At 44.8% G+C, this 20,358-nt stretch overlaps 1 protein-coding gene across 2 annotated transcripts in view; it reads left to right on the top strand.

Annotated features, from left to right (window-relative positions):
• Nucleotides 1-20,358, top strand: part of nav2a (neuron navigator 2a) — an 81,157-nt gene that overhangs the window by 50,792 nt on the left and 10,007 nt on the right. Inside the window, exons 12-26 of one of the 2 annotated variants that reach the window (XM_086107681.1) lie at nt 4,708-4,837; nt 5,661-5,979; nt 6,656-7,334; nt 8,134-8,353; nt 9,527-9,816; nt 11,493-11,558; nt 11,989-12,033; nt 12,517-12,677; nt 12,865-13,047; nt 15,688-15,740; nt 17,735-17,758; nt 18,109-18,183; nt 19,599-19,682; nt 19,752-19,875; nt 19,978-20,165. In XM_086107681.1, coding sequence (XP_085963807.1) covers nt 4,708-4,837; nt 5,661-5,979; nt 6,656-7,334; nt 8,134-8,353; nt 9,527-9,816; nt 11,493-11,558; nt 11,989-12,033; nt 12,517-12,677; nt 12,865-13,047; nt 15,688-15,740; nt 17,735-17,758; nt 18,109-18,183; nt 19,599-19,682; nt 19,752-19,875; nt 19,978-20,165 — 2,641 coding nt within the window. The remainder of the gene's footprint in view (nt 1-4,707; nt 4,838-5,660; nt 5,980-6,655; nt 7,335-8,133; nt 8,354-9,526; nt 9,817-11,492; nt 11,559-11,988; nt 12,034-12,516; nt 12,678-12,864; nt 13,048-15,687; nt 15,741-17,734; nt 17,759-18,108; nt 18,184-19,598; nt 19,683-19,751; nt 19,876-19,977; nt 20,166-20,358) is intronic. The other variant, XM_086107682.1, reaches the window with a different exon arrangement.

The following is a 20,358-nucleotide window of genomic DNA, read 5'->3' as shown; positions in this document are numbered from 1 at the left end:
GTGCCTTTTTCTGCACTCAGCATTCTTTTATGCAAGAGATATTGTTGAACAGTGTTGTTCAATTTTGCACAGCATGATGCTGACGAGAGCTGCTTGCAATATTTTGGGCCCCTCGTTTGGTGACACATGTCAGAGTTGAAAATAGAGGAAACTGGTCACTGTCTGATGCCGGGGCCGAAGTCGGCTAGGGAAAGCTCCGATAATACGCGGCCATAATACAATACAATATATAATACATAATGAGGATAGAAAAATGGATGGTTGAAAATCCCTCGTCCCATGTCTCAGCTGGCGCTAAAATGCTTTGGCGGAAGCTTATATACTGTCTTATGGCTTCCGATGCCGTTTGTGTAGAACACAGGTGTCAAAGTCAAGGCCTGGGGGGCCAGATCTGGCCCACCACATCATTTAATGTGGCCCGCAACAGCAAATCAAGCATGTGAAGTTCCATGATGCTTGCTAAAATCTGAACCAAAACTTCAAATGGTCATATGCAATCCACAATAATAGTCATTATTCTTGACTTCTGTTTTTAAAATTAGTTATTCATCAATTTGTCGTGTGTGCTGTGTATTTAATATGTGGAGGTGATTCAACATTTATACAATACAATACAATACAAGCTGATTTATATAGCGCTTTCACAACAGCGGTAGCTGTAACAAAGCGCTTAACAAATCAGTTAACATAAAGTAAAATAATAAACACAACACATAACATATTTATATGGTTCCCGGTCCAGCTGCCAACTTGTCCAAGATGGCTCCCTCGATCTGGTTCCAGACATTTTAAGTCCCGCTGGTCTCTGTCTGCCTGCCTGACTGACTATTTGAATACCTGTCCTTCTGTCCGTACGTCCGTATGTCTGCCTAAGGTTATCGAGACTGTGATTTGGGGTGACGCAGTCCAGCCGCAGGATTTGGACCAGCATAGGCTTCTCCAACACAGGAAAATCCCCTTACTTCTGGTCTGCAGCTCTGTTGTGGCCGCATGCATATTTGTTGGGCCTGCTGAGTTCCTGTGTGCAAGTGCCAGATTCGGACAAGGTTTTTTTTTGTTTTGTCTTGTTTTTTCACGAGGGGACGGGGTTACAATGCGTCAGTGCCGACCAACCGGCCGCAGCCTGTTGGGACCCAAACAGACCCCAAAAAAAGTTAAATAAACATTCTTTTTCTCAGAACACGCGATGGCACTCGGATTGGCTGGCATGTTGCCTCCCCCACTCTACTCGTCCCGTCAAGGTTTGTCCCCTGAACTCTGACCCGTGTTGGAAAACAGAGCTGACTCAAAATAGAGACACGGAGTCATTCAGAGCAAAGTCTTCATCTTGATCATAGCGTTTTGTCCTCCAATTCTGGAATCCTTTTAGTATTTTGCAGGAGGCATTCCAGTGGAAACCTTGAATGACGTTTTAACAATCCAAATAAATCAATCTAAAACTCTGCAGTTATCTCGCAAAGCGAAAGGCAATGGAAGACGGAGAAACAGAAAACAGTCAGTGGCGAAAAGATGATTTTGAATTCCGAAATATATGCACTGGGAAAAAAAATGATGTGCTGTAAATACTAAGTTTATTTCACAAAGCGGTTGCACAAAATAAAATCATCTGGAGCCTGATACATTTTTTTGAGTAGACTCTACATCGACTTAAAAATGTATCAGGATCCAGTAAATTCCACAAAACTTTATCTTCAGTGCGGGGACCAGGCAGCCCAAACGTAAAAATCCTTGAAATTGCCACGAATGACGTGAGACCTACACACGGGGCTATATTCACTTCGGTCAACACTGCACCACATGACGTGTTTTGCGCACATCCGTCTCACTGGGCAGACACATTTCGTTCACATTAGAAGTCATTTTTGCTTTCATAATATGAACGTTGACACAAACACATTGGATTGACCACAGCGTGTGAAGTGGGCAGCCTTCCTTGCAGAGCTAACATAGCCTTACGAGACGGGATGGAATCAATTAGATCGGAAAAATGTCTTAAGCGTGTTCGATCCTGAACTGCTACCTTTGAAGTGCTAGAAAAATGAACAGAACCAATAAACGTAAAAAAACAAAAACAAAGACCCCAATTACTTGGTGCCTGCAGTATCTTTAAGCGTGTATATTTGAGCATTCGTTCACACAGAATTATAATTAGTGTTTGGTATTTGGGGACATTTAATACATGTAATGGAAAAGCAATGAGAGCATGTCCTCCGCTTCCCAGTGGTTCTCCCTCCCGGTAGCAGCTTGCAGTTAATGCCCCAGTCTGCCGTCATTGGCCGTCAAGAGCTCGGTTGGTTCTCCACTGGCGGGCAACGTCGCCAGCAGGAGGCTGTGGGCTGGGCCACGCCGTTTAGCCCGATCTCTAATTAGGGATGTCAGGGTGGATCTGTCTGGGAAATTGCACAGTCGAACACACACACAAACACCAGAGCAGGAAAATGCAGTGAGGCAACAGCGGGATGAGGGATTGTCCTTCAGTTTCACTCTGTGATCATGTGGCTTTGACTTGTGTTGCCGTCTGATTTGAATTTGGCCGAAGCGGCTCATTCGGGGCTTGGCCCGCGTTTGCGTGCGTGTGTCGGTGTTCGCTATTAGTGGCGCGACCTCAGCAGTGAACCGGTTAACAGTCCTGGGGGGGAGGCTCATGTTACGAGCAACAGGGCAGGTCCTTTCCCTTTGCTGTGCACCCCCTTTTCAGTCTCTCTCTGATCGTCCGGAGAGAGACAAACAGTCCCCGAGGGATGAAGCATCATTGAAGCAAGTGACAAAGGAGCCCCATCTAGGAACACAGCCAAGGTGAGAGAGCGAGAGAGAGAGAGAGAGAGAGAGAGAGAGCGATCGGGAAGAGCCTGCGAGACTTTTGGCTCTCGGCAACATGGAGTCATCAAGCCTTCTGTCCAGCTTGACGCTTTTCTGCAGCGTTGCGGTTCCCACGGCAACCGAGGCACCCTGAACAGGTAGATGTGTTGAGTGTCAGCGTGTAGGTATGTCAACTTCATGTGAAGAGTCGTCGTCACTTGTCGAGGAAAAAAGTCTTTCCAGAGATGACTTTGATTCAGTCTTGTTCCGGAAGTCTTTTGATCTTTACGGGTTTGTGCGCGTCTTTTTTTTTTCATTCCGCAGTGTGGGACTTTCCCCCTGTGGGGAGCTCTCACTGCGGGCACTCGAAATCTCCGAGCACCTTTTAGCCTGCATGGAAGCTTTCATTGCCAAAACGGTTGCGGAATTGCTGCCCTGCCGCTCCTTTGATTGACTGTTTTCGGTTGGTGAAACCACCTGGATGGTCAGATTTTCTCGGCTTTCATTCCGCCAAAGTTGTTCACAGCAGCCACTGTTGAGGCTTCAAATGCAATTTGTGAAACATCTGTCAGAGGTGCAACGATTTATCAACTAATCCCTTAGCAAATTAATCGCTAATTATGATTGATAATCAGCGAATCGATTTGATGTCTTTTTAAATGTTTTTTTTTTTTTGATGAAACATCCAATTAATGGACAAACCTTTTTGACATTATGTTAATCGTATAAAGCCAGTGTTTAACTTAAAGTTGTCCAAATACTCTGATTTTAGCCCCACAAAGGTAAATATGTTCTCTGATTTCTGGAATACTTTATGAAAGCAGACTGTTCCTTTGTGTCGAATCAAAATAAGTCTGCGTTTAGAAAATATTGATTTTTGCACGTTTTCTGACATGGTATGGACAAAACCTAATAGCCTGCATTTTCAGCACTGTCGATTTTGAAACAATAATCTGTTGGTTTCTTTTTTTTTTTTTTTTTTTTTTAGTAAAGCGATGGAAAATTTAAATATGATTCCTTGACTAATTGAAAAAAATTGTTTTGATTCATGGATTAATTGAAAAAAAAAGATTGACTTGATGAATGGGTTATCCAAATAATGGTTTGTGGCTTCCGTCTTAGATATAAACTGTTGTATGGAGGCTTGCATTGCAAATACAAAGCTGTGTTCTCCGCAGCAGTCAACTATTCAGTGGCCATCATGCTCATCAGCCTCCCTCCGATTCTTTCAAAGTCATGTTTGCCAACCACCCTGACTTCCTGTTCCCCACCGAATCCCAACCATTACCAGCACACACACACACACACAAATTTAAGCATTTATTCCACATCAAATCCTTGTGTGTTTGCTGTGTTCAGACGGGTCTGTTTGAGTTTGTCACACCCCCAAACATGCAGACACACGCACGCACGCACGCATGCACACACACACACACACACACACACACACGCGCACACCATGATGTCACCCTCCAAAGAGCCTTTGTTCATATGATAGACAACCCTATTCAGCCAGTGTGCGTGATTGTGTGTGCGTGTTTGTGTGTGTGTGTGTGTGTGTTGCGCGCACCCAAGCGGAGGTCATTTAGTTTGCAAACAAAGAAAGAAGAAAGAAACTCCAGGCAGCCAGAGACCAGATCTTTTTTTTCCGCCCTCTCCTGATTTGCAATTATTGTATGGCTCAGGATGTTAGATGATGAATTCATGACTACACGGACGGTTCTTTTCCAGTTTGCTCGGGACACTCTTCAAATGGCTCTCTTAAATCGGGTCAGGTGCGTGAATGATGACTCGTAGCATCTGCCTTCAAAGATCTGAGCGGAGGGCGAACTTCCAGCCTTGATATTCGGACTCGTTGGCAATACTGTTCTCGTAAGAATTTCCATTTCCTGCGTGTGATTTGTCCAGTTGGGACGACAGCAGCTCAGTGAGCAGCGGCATCAGCGACAACATTGACACAGATGACATCAACACCAGCTCCTCCATTTCCTCCTATGCCAACACACCTGCAGCACAGCGCAAGGGCCTCAGCACGCAGGTAACTTGGGTCGGCAGAGCCATCACAACTTTACATTTTACAGCACAAGATCCCGCAAGCTAATTATGACAATAGCATTAACTCGCGAACATATGCACTTTGACCACTTTGGTTCACTGAAGGGATTGAAGAAAAGGCCGAAAGGGCACGCAGAGTGCGTTTATTGTCGCATCGGTCAAGGCTTGGAAGAGAAATCAAAAGGAGGAGCAAACTATTCAGGACAGGTTAAATGCAGTCCGCGTCATCTGGAAATACATATTTCACATGGGCTTCATGCCGCGCACGGTGTGTTTTTAATAGTCTTCTGACGGAGCAGCCTAGTGCTTTTTCGTAACGTTGCCGTGGCAACTGCAGGAACAGCTTGAAAGCAGCTGTCATTCCTCAAACAGTAATTTAGCGTCCGGCTTAAAGACTAGAGAAGAGAGGCCAACTTCAGTCAAGTTGGATGACATTTCTAGTCGAGCACTGACTCACCTACTTTTCATCGGTTTTGAAAACCAACAAACAAGTCGTAAATATGACCGTAATCAGCTACGTAGACATTTTCCACCGATGTCCGCTGTGCTTTAAATTACTCAGAAAATCAAATTGGCTCAACATGCGTTGCTCGTTGAAAGATTCAAATATGATCGTTTATTGCTCAGATTGTACTTTGAAATGATTATGTGCACCCATTCCTGCTACCCTTGTCATGGGCAGCTCACATTTATTTAAAACGTTTCTCATAAAGGTTTCACCAAGTGCTCAACTTAGCAACTTTTCATCAAAGATGCTTTCTTCGGCCGTGTTAAATCTGACATGCCGTGTCCGTGTGTATTCTCAGCCTGTGACAGATGCCGAGAAGCAGTCGGTGTCCACGGCAGTGCAACAGGCCTGGTCGGGAGACGAGGTGAAGAGGCCAGACGGGGGGTCGGACAGCGGGGTCAAAATGGAGACGGGCTCCAAGTGGAGCCGTCGAAACCCCTCTGACATGTCTGATGAGTCAGACAAGGGCGGATCGGGGAGAAAGACCGCCTCTGTGTCCCACACGGGGTCCTGGAGGAGAGGCGTCAGCACACAGGTGGGGGTGACACCCCCCCGGACCAAAAGCACGAGTAGCGCATGCTCTGCAAGCTCTGTCACGGTCAAAACCCACAGTTCAGGTAACATATTTGATTTTTATATCATAGTCATGTTGTTGCCTCGTCAGTTGCGTACTTGATAGCCTTGCCTGTATAGCTGAGCGATTCATTTTCTGGCTTCTTGGAGAAGATGGTGTCAAGCAGTTATTTCAGTGGACAATTTAGTCATCTATGAATTGACGTGCTGTTCAAGGTCTCCCTGGTCAAAAACAGAACATGACCAATTCTTTTGGAATGTAAGCCGTTTCAAATATCTAAAGAAGTTCTTTACTTTAGGGGTTGGTGTCAGTGGCCTTCTTATGACCGGAATTGAATTGGATACATCTCTTGTTTTTTGTTATGTTTTATAACTGGACTATTTTTCTGCAAAATGACCATTACTGTGCAAGCTAGCATGCTATCTATCTAGCTAGCCACCTAGCTAGCTAGCTAGGTGCTTCCCAAACGCTAGCTAGCCACCTAGCTAGCTACCTCCCAACCTACCTACCAACCTTACTATTGACCTACAGTGTATCCATCTATCCAACCATCCATACATACATACATACATCCAGTGTATTAGTTTTTGTTTAATATCTTACTCTTATAGGCACAGGCTGCAGTGGTTTGAGTGTGACTTCTTCCCTGCCATTTTATTTGTCTGTGTTTTTTATGATTGTTATCTCTTTTTTTTTTTTTTTGACCGTATGTCTTACAGGTAAGACAGATGATGTCAAGGTTTCAGAAAAGGGACGTCTCTCTCCACGTTCGAACGGCTTAAATCGCTCACCCTCTGACGCTACGGATGAAGCAAAGAAACAATCAGTCTCCACTAGCCTCACATCGACAACCAGCTCCCTCACGCACACCCTTTCAGAGCCCCAGACACATGCTTCCCGAATGCCAACAAGCACATTTGGCTTCAAGAAACAGGGCCACGGCATGGTAGCTATGGTAACCGCCAGCGGCGCCACCGTTACCAGTGGCTCAGCCACTCTGGGGAAAATTCCAAAATCTGGGGTACGCTCACTGGTAGGATTGAAGGCAGGTGGCCAGGATGGGGGAATGCTGCTAGGCCACCATGATGATGGCTTCCTTCCCGCAAGCGCCCGCTCCACCCTTCAGTACCGCAGCCTCCCGAGGCCCGGCCGCTCAGGGTCGGCTGCCCGCAACGGAAACCGCTCGTCCACCAGCAGCATTGAAGCCGCCGTGCTCTCAGTCACATCTCATGGGAAAAATGCAATCGGCATCCTCAAGGCCAATGGTTCCGCAGGTCTGCTGGCCAATCAGACTGATCGGGAGAAGGGTGTCTCAGATTCTGACAACTTCAGGAGCGGAGGATCAGCAACTGTTCCTCTTACTGGAAGACAACAGGTTCCGTCACCGACGCTACGCAGGTTAGCATATCTGCAAACCAGTCGTCCTGCCTGCCTCTACGCTAAGTGGCTTCTATTTGTGCTCTTGCTATTGAAGCGTTGAGTAATCATCGCATCTGTGGGCGTGTTTGATATGCCCTCACACATCTCCCGTTAAGGTCAAATGAGTCATTGTAAAAGACTCAGCTTGAGCTCAAGTGATCAGCTTCCAAACCTCCAAAGCCTTGGCGATGTGTCCGAGGAGGGCGTTGGGCTGCGTAATGGGAGTCTTACTTCAACACTGTGCCCTCATTAATGTCAGGGAGTGATAACTCTTCAAAAAGGCTGCATGCTTCTGTTCTTGCCCCATCACACATAGCCTGCATTTAACTCTAACCCAGGATTAGCACGAACAGGAGAGAGTTATGACTCTGTGCGTTGGCGGTGATTCAGATCTGAGTTAGGACGTCTTCCTTTAATTGTGTCGACAAGAAAGATTTAAAATCCAGTTCAGCTCATTGATATTGACCCGATCAGGAATGGGCTACTAACAGCCTACACTTTGATTTTGTTGGTTGCTTCAAAACCTTTGCTGTTTGCTAACAGGACAGTGAATCTTTTATACATGCATTGAGAAGTGTATTATGAAATATATTAAGAGCGCATATTTTGCACGTATTTTGTCCATCATTAAAATGTTCTGGTTCAAAGTGTGTGGTCCTACGTGGGCCCACCCCAGCAGCACTGATGAAGAAATTGTAGCATTTCACATGCCCATCCCTGACTATATATATATTTATATATATATATATATATATATATATATCTTTTCAAACGGCAGATTATTCGGTGGAAAGACCAGCAAACAGGCACCAGTCACGACGGCAGACAATATGAAAAACTCCACGGTTATCTCCAACCCTCATGCGACCATGAATCATGTGCCCACCATGCTCGAGTCCTCCGATGGAGGGCAGGGAGATGTAGACAATGAGACCATCAGCCCCATGTTCGGGGGCAGACTCCCTGGGTCCGGCACAGGGACGCTGGGCAGCGAACAGGTGAGTTGTTCCTTGGAGAAATGTTTTAGGTACTCGAGACTGATTCTTAAAGAGTGACATGTTTCGATCATATCATATTTGTCTAGAAAAGACACACACGGATTTAACTTTTGTCTAACCAAATACACCACAATCCTGTTGCCACCCTGTTTTCCTGCTAGTTATTGCGACAGACACAGGAAGCCCACTAACCTGTTTTCCAGGTTGGGTCATGTGATCTACAAAGTTGTATTGCGTATGACTGTAAAGATGGAAATTTCAAGCGTACGTTTTGACTGCCTGAAGGTATAAGGGACACGTTTGTGCATGCCTCATTTGTAATAATCCTAACATGATTCATAATGCTTCATCAGCAGTTGTGGGAGTCATAAAGTGACAACTCCGACCAGCGTCTGGTTTGGGGCGGGTCGGCGGTTAGAAGGAGATCATTAGAAAAAGTAAAGTACTATTTTCCAACAACACGACTAGCATTGTTTGTGAAGCCACCTGCGCTGCCCTAAACGTAAACAATTGCAAATGGCATTATCACTACGTAAACATAATGAACGTGCTGCATTGAGTCGACTATTTTTTTTGTTTTGTTTTTTTACAATTTGAAAACAATCGAGGATTACGCTCGCAGCTTGGAATTGAAGCGGATTTACGTGGGACAGGAAATGTGGGCCAATCTCTTTTTTTCGTCAATGGACGCTACAGCTTCTTACTTTGCTTTCAAAACTTAGCTTGTAGCAGACGTAGGCACATTTTCAGCATGATGTCCCTAATTCACTGATGAAAGGACATTTTAGTCCTCTCCTCTCTCATCCGTAACTGCTTCAAACAACAAAGAGTATGCAGAAAGTGGTTAAGATTCAATGACTGTCTGTGTCCATCCATCCATCCATCCATTTTCCGAACCGCTTGATCCTCACTAGGGTCGCGGGGGGTGCTGGAGCCTATCCCAGCCGTCTCCGGGTCTTATGTGTTATTTTGTTTTTATGTTATTATGACTTCAAGATGGTGCTGCGAGAGTGGCTGCCTTTACAGCAGCGTCTATACTTTTTGTTCTACTTTCTTCCTTTCATAACTTTGCTGCAGTAACTTGGGAATTTCTCCATTGTGAGACGTGTCAAGGTTTTTTTATTCTTCTGCTATTCTGAAGAGTCATTGACACAAATCTTTGTCCTGCCACAGGCCTCCAGTCCAGGCTCAGTCTACTCCTCCACCGGCCCCTCCAATAGTCTTACGTGGGGCACGACATTCAGCAGTTCATCCGCCCAGAGCAGGGAGGGCACGCTGGGTGGGCATTGCGGAACGAGCAGTGTTGGTTACCCGTCTGTCAGCAGCATGCACACAAGCAGCGAGTCCATTGACATGAGCCTCGGCAGTGCCGGGGGAGGAGGAGGAGGACACGGGACCCACAGGGAGGACACAGTGTCCGCCTTGGGCCGCACTGGCAGCGTCAAGACGGGCATGTCGGAAAGGTGAGAGCGCAGGAGTGAAAAGTGGTGCACATTTCGGGCACTTTTTATAAAAGCATACTGGAATACAGCCTTGCACATAGTTCAGCGCATTGTCACGTAGCTGAACATCATGACCAAACCATTCGCATCAGCATTCAACATAATGCAATCGTTGGACACCATGAACATTAAATTAACACAGCTCTGATGGCATCAATTAAAACAAAGCACTTTACCTTTGTGAAGTCAATATTTTATTTTTAATATTATGGTGCTAATTAGATTGTGCACGTTTACCGCTGAAGTACTTGCTGAATGTATACTGTATTCATGTATTCAGTGCTTTAATTTGGAAAAAAATAAGTACCAGTTAATCCCTTTTTCAACTGTTGCAAGGTAAATTAGGCGGTGGCTAACAGCATATCATTATCATATCATTAATTAACAAATGAATAAATATAATATACTGTACATCACATACTGTATAAAACGAATAATTAATAAAGTGCTTAATTACGTAATAAATTTTAATTATTTAATTAGTTAATTAATCTGTTTTGTTTGTTTGGTTTTTTTTGTCTGAGTTTGGAATGTGAATGTTTGACTGCACCTCATGTCTCACGCACGCTGCGAGATGTTTCCACTCTAGCCGCTAACGCTGGAGACTTGCGCCACATTATAAAATGGCGGCTTTATTATCGTGCGGTTTCTTAGCCTCCTGAATCACCAGTTGAATATGATTTTGGATTGCCGTTGTGTTGACGTTGGTCGCAACGACGTAGTGGCACGAACAAAATGTCGAAAAGGTTAGTCAAGCCAGCCCAAGTTCAAAATAAAAGCATACTCAGTCTATCGCATTGGCGTCAATGTATTGATTATTTGGTAAGCTTTTATTTTTAAGTCAGCACTGGCGTGTTGCGGTATGAGTATGTTTCGAGCTTCCTTGGCATGTCTAAATGATGGCGTACGCCAAATGAACTGTTACAGGAGTTAGGAAAAAAAAAACATTTTTGTTTTTGTGAGGTATCCAAATGACTGAAGGATTTCCATGAGTATCACAGGGTGCAAGAGAGAAATTGAACAAGAGAGAACAAGATGGGCTAATGTGAAGTCCAGGTATGCCATAAAAAGTGGCGAAAATCGAAAAGCGCTGGCACGCCGTACCGCTGTGTGCCGGCCCACTTAAAGCACTGTATGTAAAAGCTTTATCGGCACAAATTATTCAAAATGATGACCCTGTCTTTCATATATCCCGATTCATTTTGCAAACCTGATATTATATTCATTCATACCGTTTTTGAAGTAAAGGAACAAAATGTGTTTTCCACTCTTTTAACCAGTCAAGAATTGTAGTGGTGAAGTGTCCCATTTCCTTTGCCCTCTGTCTGCACTCCAGCAGAGAGACAAAGTGCTTTGCTGTGTATACAGTAACATAATTGTGGTCATTGAAGAGGAAGTTAAATGTGCTCCGTGTCAGGTATGTCAGTTTTCAAACTGGTAACATCTGGAGACAAAACTTTGAGGCTGTGACATCAGCCTCTTCCAACATTAATTTCACTGTCCAAGTGTCTTACAGTTGAATAGTTTTCGAAAAGGATCATCAATTTGGGGCTTAATTGTCTGAAACTTTTCTTTCTCTGTGTCTGTTGTGCGTCGCCCCCCCCCCCACACCTCCAACCTCCCCCATCTACCCTCAGCCCTCTTTCCTCCCCCTCCGCGAGCCCTAAATTCAGCCGAAACACTCTGCCTCGGAAACAGGACAGGTAAATGGACCTGTGTGCGTGTTAGGCTTATTGTGAGGCACCACCACGTCAGAGCAAGTAAAACGCAACTAAGGAAGGAAAATGTGTGGAGTTTAACGTGTAGCTGTGAAAATGTGTGGTTGAAAATGGGCATTTGTAAGATTTGCGCCTGTTTGTGTCTGTGCCATTTTGTGTCTCGTGGTCGACTCTAGTCTTAACTGTTTCTTTGCTGCCACCTTGTGGTGAAAACACGAAGGTGCATGCCTAATTGTGACATTCACACGAGTTTTAGTGGCGTTGACAAACGGTGTATATAAAGTATATAATTTTTGTTTTGTTTTTTAAACACACAATTTGAGATTGAAGTAGGCAACTTTATTAAGCTGTGTTGGACAGGAGCAGCTGCATGTTCCCCTTTCTTTTCCCCGTCTGAAGTGTTTCTCTCCTACAGTGGGCCACTCTGTGGCAGAAACACTCTGCCTAAGAAGGGACTCAGGTACTGACACCCCTGCTTGCCGGTCCATGTTCCACGTTTTCGCTCCTATTTGCCAATTTGTCTTCGGTACTGTTGCCCTGTGTCTACATTCACTGCTCGGGGCTTGTGCTCAAGTCTTGTTTGTTTTTTTGGGGGTGTTTTGAAATGTTCTGTTTGGCACTTGGCACCCATGCGGTTGTGTTGTGCTTCTGCAAAGAGGCATGCTACTTTGTCTTCATAGGGATCTCACCGTCATATTTAACAGGTTTGATTTGGGAGGCCGTCTTATTTCCCCACGCGGTCGCTTGCCCATCGTGAAGAATTCCATGCTCATGCCATAATGCTTTGTTCTAGCATCTAATTCAGCTGATGGTTCCAGCTGCTAAACTTGAATAAAAAAAACCATTCCAAATCAAATCAACTCCTTAAAATTCAGTCAACAGAATCCACATTGTTCTCCTGTGTTGTATCATCACAGCCGAATTAAACTTGGACTCGCTGCAGGTATGGCCCGCCCCCTCAGCTGCGAGGCCACGAGGAAGGCCGCGATTGGCTGCGTTCCCACTCCACCAGTGGGCTTCAGGAATCAGCCAGCAATTCCCCCTTTTCCCCTGGCTCCAGCCTTACCTCCCCCTCCGGCACTCGCTTCAATTTTGGACAGCTTGGTACGCTCAACACACTACACAGCCACTCATGAAAAGAAATTGGAATCCTGTCATAGTATCGAAACTGACTGTCCATTTCAAGGCGAGTCTAATTCCAGCAAATAGATTTAGACACATGTGGTCACAACACAGAAAGTTATTATTTTATTCCAGTAAACTTTTTTATTTAACGATTGCATTTTCACAGCATCCAGCCCAACGTCAGCAGCTCAGATCAACCTGACCGGCCTGCGTAACAACAGCCTGACCAACCAGGATGTCACCTTTGACCCTTGCAGCGACAACCGGCTGAGAAACTCTTGCATGTCCCTGGATGAGAAGACGCGCACCATGAGCCGATCGGGCTCTTTCCGCGACGGCTTTGAAGAAGGTACGAGAACCCAAAATAGTGTTCGGAGTGCAGCGTGTGCGTTCTTGACTGACTCATCCACTCAATCTGTAATTAGGTGAAAAACAGCCGTACTTTATTCTCATTTTATTTTCCCACCGGCCGTGCCAAAACAATTATGAATACATGTGTTGAGAGGAACCGCAGGAAGGATTACAACTGTTTCTCTCTCAAAAAGCCTTCTATGCCCTGAGAAAAGCCATAATCGGCTTTGCTCGGCTCACTTTTTTTGTTTGCAAAAGATTATTTGTTGGGAAAAGTGTCCAGCCAGCATCCATTTGCAGGCTGACTGAGGTAGAAAGAAGCAAAGCCGCAAAGACTGGGAACATTGTCTTGAGTTTGTGTCGTCATGGGAGGGGGAAAAAAAATACATTATGTACGGGGTGAGACAATAAGCCACCCTCAAGCTATTTGTTGAACCTTTTCAAGAGAGAAAAGAGGAAGGTAAACACCGAGGCAAGAAAAACAATCTATTCTGCTGCCTGTAAATTCTTCAGAAATATTTGGACTCAAACTCGAAATCTTTTTGAATCGTGAATACTTAATTGTCCTCATGATCACTCTAATTCACAGGTGTCAAAGTCAAGGCCCGGGGGCCGGATCTGGCCCACCACATCATTTTATGTGGCCCGCGAAAGCAAATCAAGCATGTCAACTTCCATGATGCTTGCTAAAGTCTGAACCAAAATTTCTCATTCTGATTTTAGAAACTAGTTATTCATCAAATTGTTGTGCGCTGTGTATGTAATATATGGAGGTGATGAAACCTTTATATGGTCAAACCGTAACTACAATGTGGCCCGCGACAAAAATGAGTTTGACACCCCTGCTCTAATTGAGTGGTCGGCGTGCAAACTTCGGAGCAATCACTGTATAGGGTTTTTGTTGAATTTCTTGACCATACATTCACTTCAAGCCTGTGTCTGGATCCAGATGATTTTATTTTGTGCAACCCCTTGAGGAAATAAAATAAGAGCCAATTGACTAAAGTACTTTTGTTAAAAATAATATTTGTGATTGCAACTTTCAAGTGCACTGTAGATACTTTATACTGTGTAGGTCAGGCTGTGCAATTACAAGTGAACATTCATCCAGAGAAAAGGGCATGTTACTGCTGCTGGGACAGTATCGTTTCCTGTTGCTTTTGTAATGACAGGGATCACAGTGAGAGGCGTGAGAGACTAGACAACAAACGTAGCTTTCCTTCTTTGTACGTAAAGAAGTGTGGTTGTGGCCCTAGACATACGTGTCACCAGGATAGAATTACAGGATTTATTTTTTTTTACTGTCTAGATTGACAGGACAAAAGTCCTTCACCGACCTAACACGATCCTGTTTGTGTCCAAACCACCTGTTATCTCAATCAACACACACACACACACACCACTCAGGCTGATGACCTTGTTGTTTTTAAAGCAATTTCCATAGTTTTGGATGTATGTACACCATATTTTCCACACTATAAGATGTATGGGAGTACAAGGTGCACTTTCAGTGAATGGCCTATTTTAAAACTGTTTTCATATCTAGGGCACACCGCATTATAAGGCGCATAGAATAGAAGCTACAATAGTGGTTGCGGTAGCGTTATGCATCCACTAGATGGAGCTATGCTAAATGGAATACAATACAATACCGCTTTATTTATATGTACTGTAGCTTTCACAACGCTGCAGCTGTAACAAAGCGCTTTACAAAACATTGAAAATACTGCGTCCAAGAAATCAGAATATTGATCCATATAGAAGGTGCATCGGATCATATGGCGCACTGCCGGCTTTTGAGAAAATTCAATGCTTTGAGGTGCACCTTACAGTGCGGAAAATAGGGTTTGTGTCTGTATGTGTGTATGCATTCACGCACACGCACAGACACACACCTTATGAGCCGAAGCACCTTCTATATGGATCAATAGAACACACACACACACACACACACACACATATATATATATATATATATATATATATATATATATATATATAAGAGCGCAACATTGCTTGGTCAACGTTGACGTCCCACTTGTCTCCAGTCTGTCTGAAATCCAATCACACAGTTAAAAAAGCCAAACGTCACACTTCAAAATTGGCAAATGTCTGTTTGGGTTCTCTCTTGTGGAGACAGAAATATACAAGGACAATAAACCATCTGGTCTGATAAGATTTGCACTAAACCCAAAATACAGAGCAGCCCATCTGCTATTTTGTGCCCATCCAGAACACGTTACTGTGCAGTGCGAGTCAAGATTAACATTGCGTTTGTGACTGAGAGGTTAATGATTGAATCCAAAGGGCCCGGCCGGGCGTCTTGGTACGGCCGATGACATCACCCCTGGTTCTGTCTAATCGGCTTCCGAGCAGGAGGAGGTTGGCTGGTGGGCTGTACGCTTTGAAGTGTGATTAGTAGCTGAGTCATTTGCACTCTTAGTGCCAAGGCTGTGCCACTGCTTGCACCGTGTAGGAGTTTTATCTTGAATCTTTGATGGTCAGGGGCAGGTGACTTGTGCTGGAGGACCTGCAGAGTGGGGAGGATCATTGTCGGGTGGGCTCATTTACTCCGCGGGTGTCTCCTTGGAATCACATCTTTTTTACTTACTTTTATGTGTTGTTCATGTCTCTGCAGTTCATGGCTCGTCCTTGTCTCTGGTCTCCAGTACCTCCTCCATGTACTCGACGGTGAGTAGACAAAAACCACGTGAATGGCAGTTTTGGGTTACACTACCGATTCTCCCCATCAGAGGGCACCGTAGTTGAATTTTAAGAGTAAACTACAATCCCAAGCTGTCGCTCCAATTTTAATGTGGAAATATCTTCAACGGTTGAATATTTTTGGTTTTTCCGGTCAATTGTTTTAGCGAGTGACTCAGTGTCAGCCAGTTGCGTGCAGGAAGCAGTTAATGTTCAAACCAGACCGACGTGTTTTTGTCTTTTGTTTGCAAAATCATGAAATATTGTGTGTGTGTGTGTGTGTGTGTGTGTGTGTGTGTGTGTGTGTGTGTGTGTGTGTGTGTGTGTGTGTGTGTGTGTTACAGTAATTGTTATTCACTTAACCCAACAACATCCTCAAACACCCATATGGGACAGTCGACATTGACATTATGGCCAATCAGAGTTGTAGCTCCGGCAGGTAGCCCCGCCTCCACCTCCGCCTCCTCCTCCTCCTCCGGACTGGTTTACTCACCTGGGCAGGTCTTGCACACCAACTCCCATTTGGGCTCTTTCCCTCGAGTCCGAGTTTCGGCATTAAAATCAGACTGGAGGCATTATGATGACAACTTTATCCCTCACAGGCACTGGTACATCTTTTCAACTAACGGTAGGGTTGAGAAGGTCAGGGGGACTGCAGGGGTATTTCATGTCATCTTTTGCTCTTGGAGTCCAAAAAAAAAAAAAAAAAAAGTGTCAAATACAAGACGTTTGTTTGAGGGGATGAGATGAAGTCTGGAATGTTTGTGGAATGTTTTGTGTTTGGAAAGCTTATCAAAATGTTGGCGTGTGAACATGTCCTGTCTTAGGTTGTAGGTGTTGTTGACTTGTGTGGCACACGTCATGTCGTGCGAGAATCCTCGACTGACAGGCTGCTGTGTTGTGTACGGAGGAGCGGCGCATCGCATGTGCTTGATTGACAGCTGCGTGTGCGTGCGCTCGCGTGCTGATCTTCGCGTAACCTAATTTGAAAATGTCATCATTTTAGGTGGCTGCTGCAACGGGGAGAAAAAAAAAATCATTTGTGTTGTTTGTTAAAGCTTTCCACGCAATTTATCTCCAAACCTTCCTGATATTCAGGATAGTAGTTTACTGGAAGTGCGGAAACAAACAAATCAGATTTGCTGTCTTGAAGGTGAAGTCTGAAGAAAAAAATAAATCATTAAAAGCTGGTTTTGTAATACGCTCCCGGGGAGATTCAACCAGTAATTGCGAAATCAAAATTTCGCTTTTAACAAAACGTCCTTATATTGACAGGAAAGACTACATTTGATAATATTTACTTATAAAATATGGCGCGTAGGCTAACACCTCACAGCGTCACATAACTATATTTTACTTTTTAAAAAAACAAGAGTTGTATAGTGTCATAGCTAAGTTCACTTTGTCTTGTTTTTTTGGCTTTGGTTGAGTTAAATCATGACGCAGTTTTATTAATAATCTCTCGTTACGGCCGATGACATCACCCCTGGTTCCGTCTAATCGGCTTCCGAGCAGGAATATTAAAAGTTGTCTATTTTTGTTTTCCAATTGAAATTTATGACGGCGGATGAAATGTTCCGAAGAGATCCTTCAGCTACAGTAAATATGGGTGTCGCATATATATATATATATTTGTTGGGTGTTTGTTTTTGTGAACAGTAGCATGTTCACAAAAACAAAGGGCGTGTTGCGTACGTGTGCACCTCGACTGCGCTTAGTCATTTTTATTATTGTTACGATGGGAACAATATGACACGCTCGAGTGTAGCGAGACATGTCAGCAAAATGCCTTCAGGAAGAAAGCTCGCTGCTTTTCAGATATTGTACACCCACGCAGCCTTTGAGTTTAGAAAGGTTTGGGTAACCTGAAATCTGGAACAATGAGTTGCGACATGTGATCTTGGCTTGTTGACAAGTCTCGGAACATCCCGTAATAAATCTCCCCTTTTTTTCTCTCTCTCTCTTATTGTCTCATCTCACAGAACGAGGAGAAATCTCAGTCAGAGGTGAGTTCAAGGCTGTGCTTTCCTCTCTCTTAAATTTTCCACGTTCAATAGTCGGACGTGTCGGAACATTTAGGGGGCATTTTCACAGTCGTATCCTGTTACACGACGACTTGTCACCATCGAGTCTGACCATGTAAGCCACTCTTCTGTTCCTGTCCGAACACCTGTGGAGGCCACTACAAGGCACATTGTTGCATTTCATTTCTGCTCATATCCGAGTTGCACTGTGGGGGACCGTCATATATCACCATCCTAGTTTTATAAGCGTGTGCAAATTGCAGGATTTTATGAGGCAGGTATGTCTGCTTTTATGTCTGAGGGGTTTTTTTTTTTCTTTCCCATGTTCTCAGATCCGTAAATTACGCCGGGAACTGGATGCCTCCCAGGAGAAAGTTTCCGCCCTAACAACACAGTTGAGTGCCAACGTGAGTGAATGTGCAAATACACGATGCGTCCATCCACCTCACGCTTTTCGTGCCACAACAACGTGATTAGCAAACCGCTTGTTCGTTGCCACCTATTACGGAGATTTGCTCAGGCGCAAATTCTCTGTCGCAATGATATTCGTGCTTATTTTCACTGCTCATGCGTGGCAACTCCCACGGCTTGCCATTTTACATCTGAGGGAAGAGCCATCAGAAAATCTTTGAACATCTCCGGGCACGATCCCCGATGCCGCCTTCTTCCGATGGCCTATGCTGAAGAAGAAAAAAAATGCTCTGTTGAATGTACTCAATTTCATTTTGTCAAGTGGTTGCACGATATAAAAGCATCTGGATCCAAATATGTGTTTTAGTAGTCGACTTCATGTAAATGTATCTCGGTCCAGATGACCTTATTTCAAGCAACCACTTCCTAAAATGAAATTGAGTGAATTCAGCACGCCACGTTTTTTTTTTCCCCCCCAGCTTTTTACTGCACAAGTTTTGCTGTGCTTCACCGCTTATCTGCCGCCTGAGTCAGTACACGTCGGGGCTTTAACTGGGAATGACGGATATGCAGCGAAGGCAAAGGTCTTAGATTACAGCAGAGTCGTGTCTTAGCACACCGCTGTGAGCCTGGCCCAGATGTGCCCCGGAGATTTACAAGATTTACAGCTAAGAGTCCAAGATGTGTGTCAGTGTGTGTGTACATTCGCGCGCGTGGGTGCGTACGGTGGGAAGGCATCTTGGCAGGAGGCCGGCGGGGTGGAATAGAAAAGCAGCTAGGTTACAGTGGGTCTATTTACGTGTGAGCAAGTGGCTGGAGGGGCGATGGGATTATTCTGGATGGAGTACAGGGTCTTAAGGGAGGCGGGAGGGTGCGGGAGGGGGGGGGGGGGGGTTGTTCAAATGCAGGATTTCACACCACCAAATCCCAAAAATAGATGACACATTTTCTGGACACGCCTTGATGCCCCAAAGCAAAGACTCTGAGTACATCTTTGTTTCCAGCAGTCTCATCTTGAATCAGACATCAGTTAGTGCCTTACTCGGGTGTCATACACAGACACACACACACATTAAGTCGTCCTGCTGACACCTCGGGGTCCTATTTTCGCGCCCAGCCCAAGTCTTGCCGTGTTGACTTTCACTCCCACAACGGCGCAGTTAGGAACAGGCGTTTGCGCCATTGTGGGAGTGAAAGTCAAACACAGCCCCCCTTGATTCCTGACCAATTGAAGCGGCAAGTATTGTATCAAAATTAATATTCAAATGATTTTTTGGGGGGATCAATTAAGGAACTTGTTTTCCACATGCGCGTACCACCAAACCAACAGATCTGATAATAAGCCAATCGACATACCTAATGTAGGTGTGCCGAGATGTAAGAGCAGCTGTGATTTGTCAATGTCCCGCAGGCTCACCTGGTGGCGGCGTTTGAGCAGAGTTTGGGCAACATGACCATCAGGTTGAAGAGTCTCACCTTGACTGCTGAGCAAAAGGTGGGGCAAAGTTTCATTTAACTCTGCAGAGTTGTCGCTTCAATCCACATTTCCCGTTTGACGTGGCAGGACTCGGAGCTAAATGAGTTGAGGAAGACTATCGAGCTGTTGAAAAAGCAGAACGCCGTCGCTCAGGCTGCCATCAATGGCGTCATAAACACTCCCGAGATCACAGCTAAAATGGACAGGACGGGTACGCACGGGCTTCTGTTCTTTTTGTGTTAGAAAAAAATACAATCAACAGGTTTGTTAGCGTGACTCCCAAAAGTCAAGTGATATAATTGCTCTGTTCCAGCTGGCAGTCACGGTGGTCTTCAGCAGCAGCAGCAGCAACGTCAACAGCAGCACCAAGCAGACCTGCGAATCAGAAGGCAACACTCCTCCGACAGTGTCAGCAGCGTGGCCAGTGCGACCAGCCATTCCAGCGTGGGCTCCAACATGGACGCCGATGCTAAAAATAAGAAGAAAAACAAGAAGAATTGGGTAAGACAAGACAACATTGAAACGGCCCGACTGTCAGATTTAGTGCCTCACAGACATACCCTGTTTTTTTTTTTTGTTTTTTTTTTAATTCTTTTTGTCTTTGTGTGTCTTGGCCTTGCATGTATGGCTTTCCTCTTCAGACATCTTTCACTGGGGAAAAGGTGACTCATCCAAGGACTTTAGATTTGATTTT

The sequence above is a fragment of the Hippocampus guttulatus genome, chromosome 3 (genome assembly GCF_054856545.1).
Source record: "Hippocampus guttulatus isolate MCC_2025c chromosome 3, RoL_Hgut_1.0, whole genome shotgun sequence".
NCBI classification, from domain to species: Eukaryota; Metazoa; Chordata; class Actinopteri; order Syngnathiformes; family Syngnathidae; genus Hippocampus; species Hippocampus guttulatus.
Note: the sequence above shows the minus strand (reverse complement) of the source record. Positions and strands in the feature narration are given on the sequence as shown.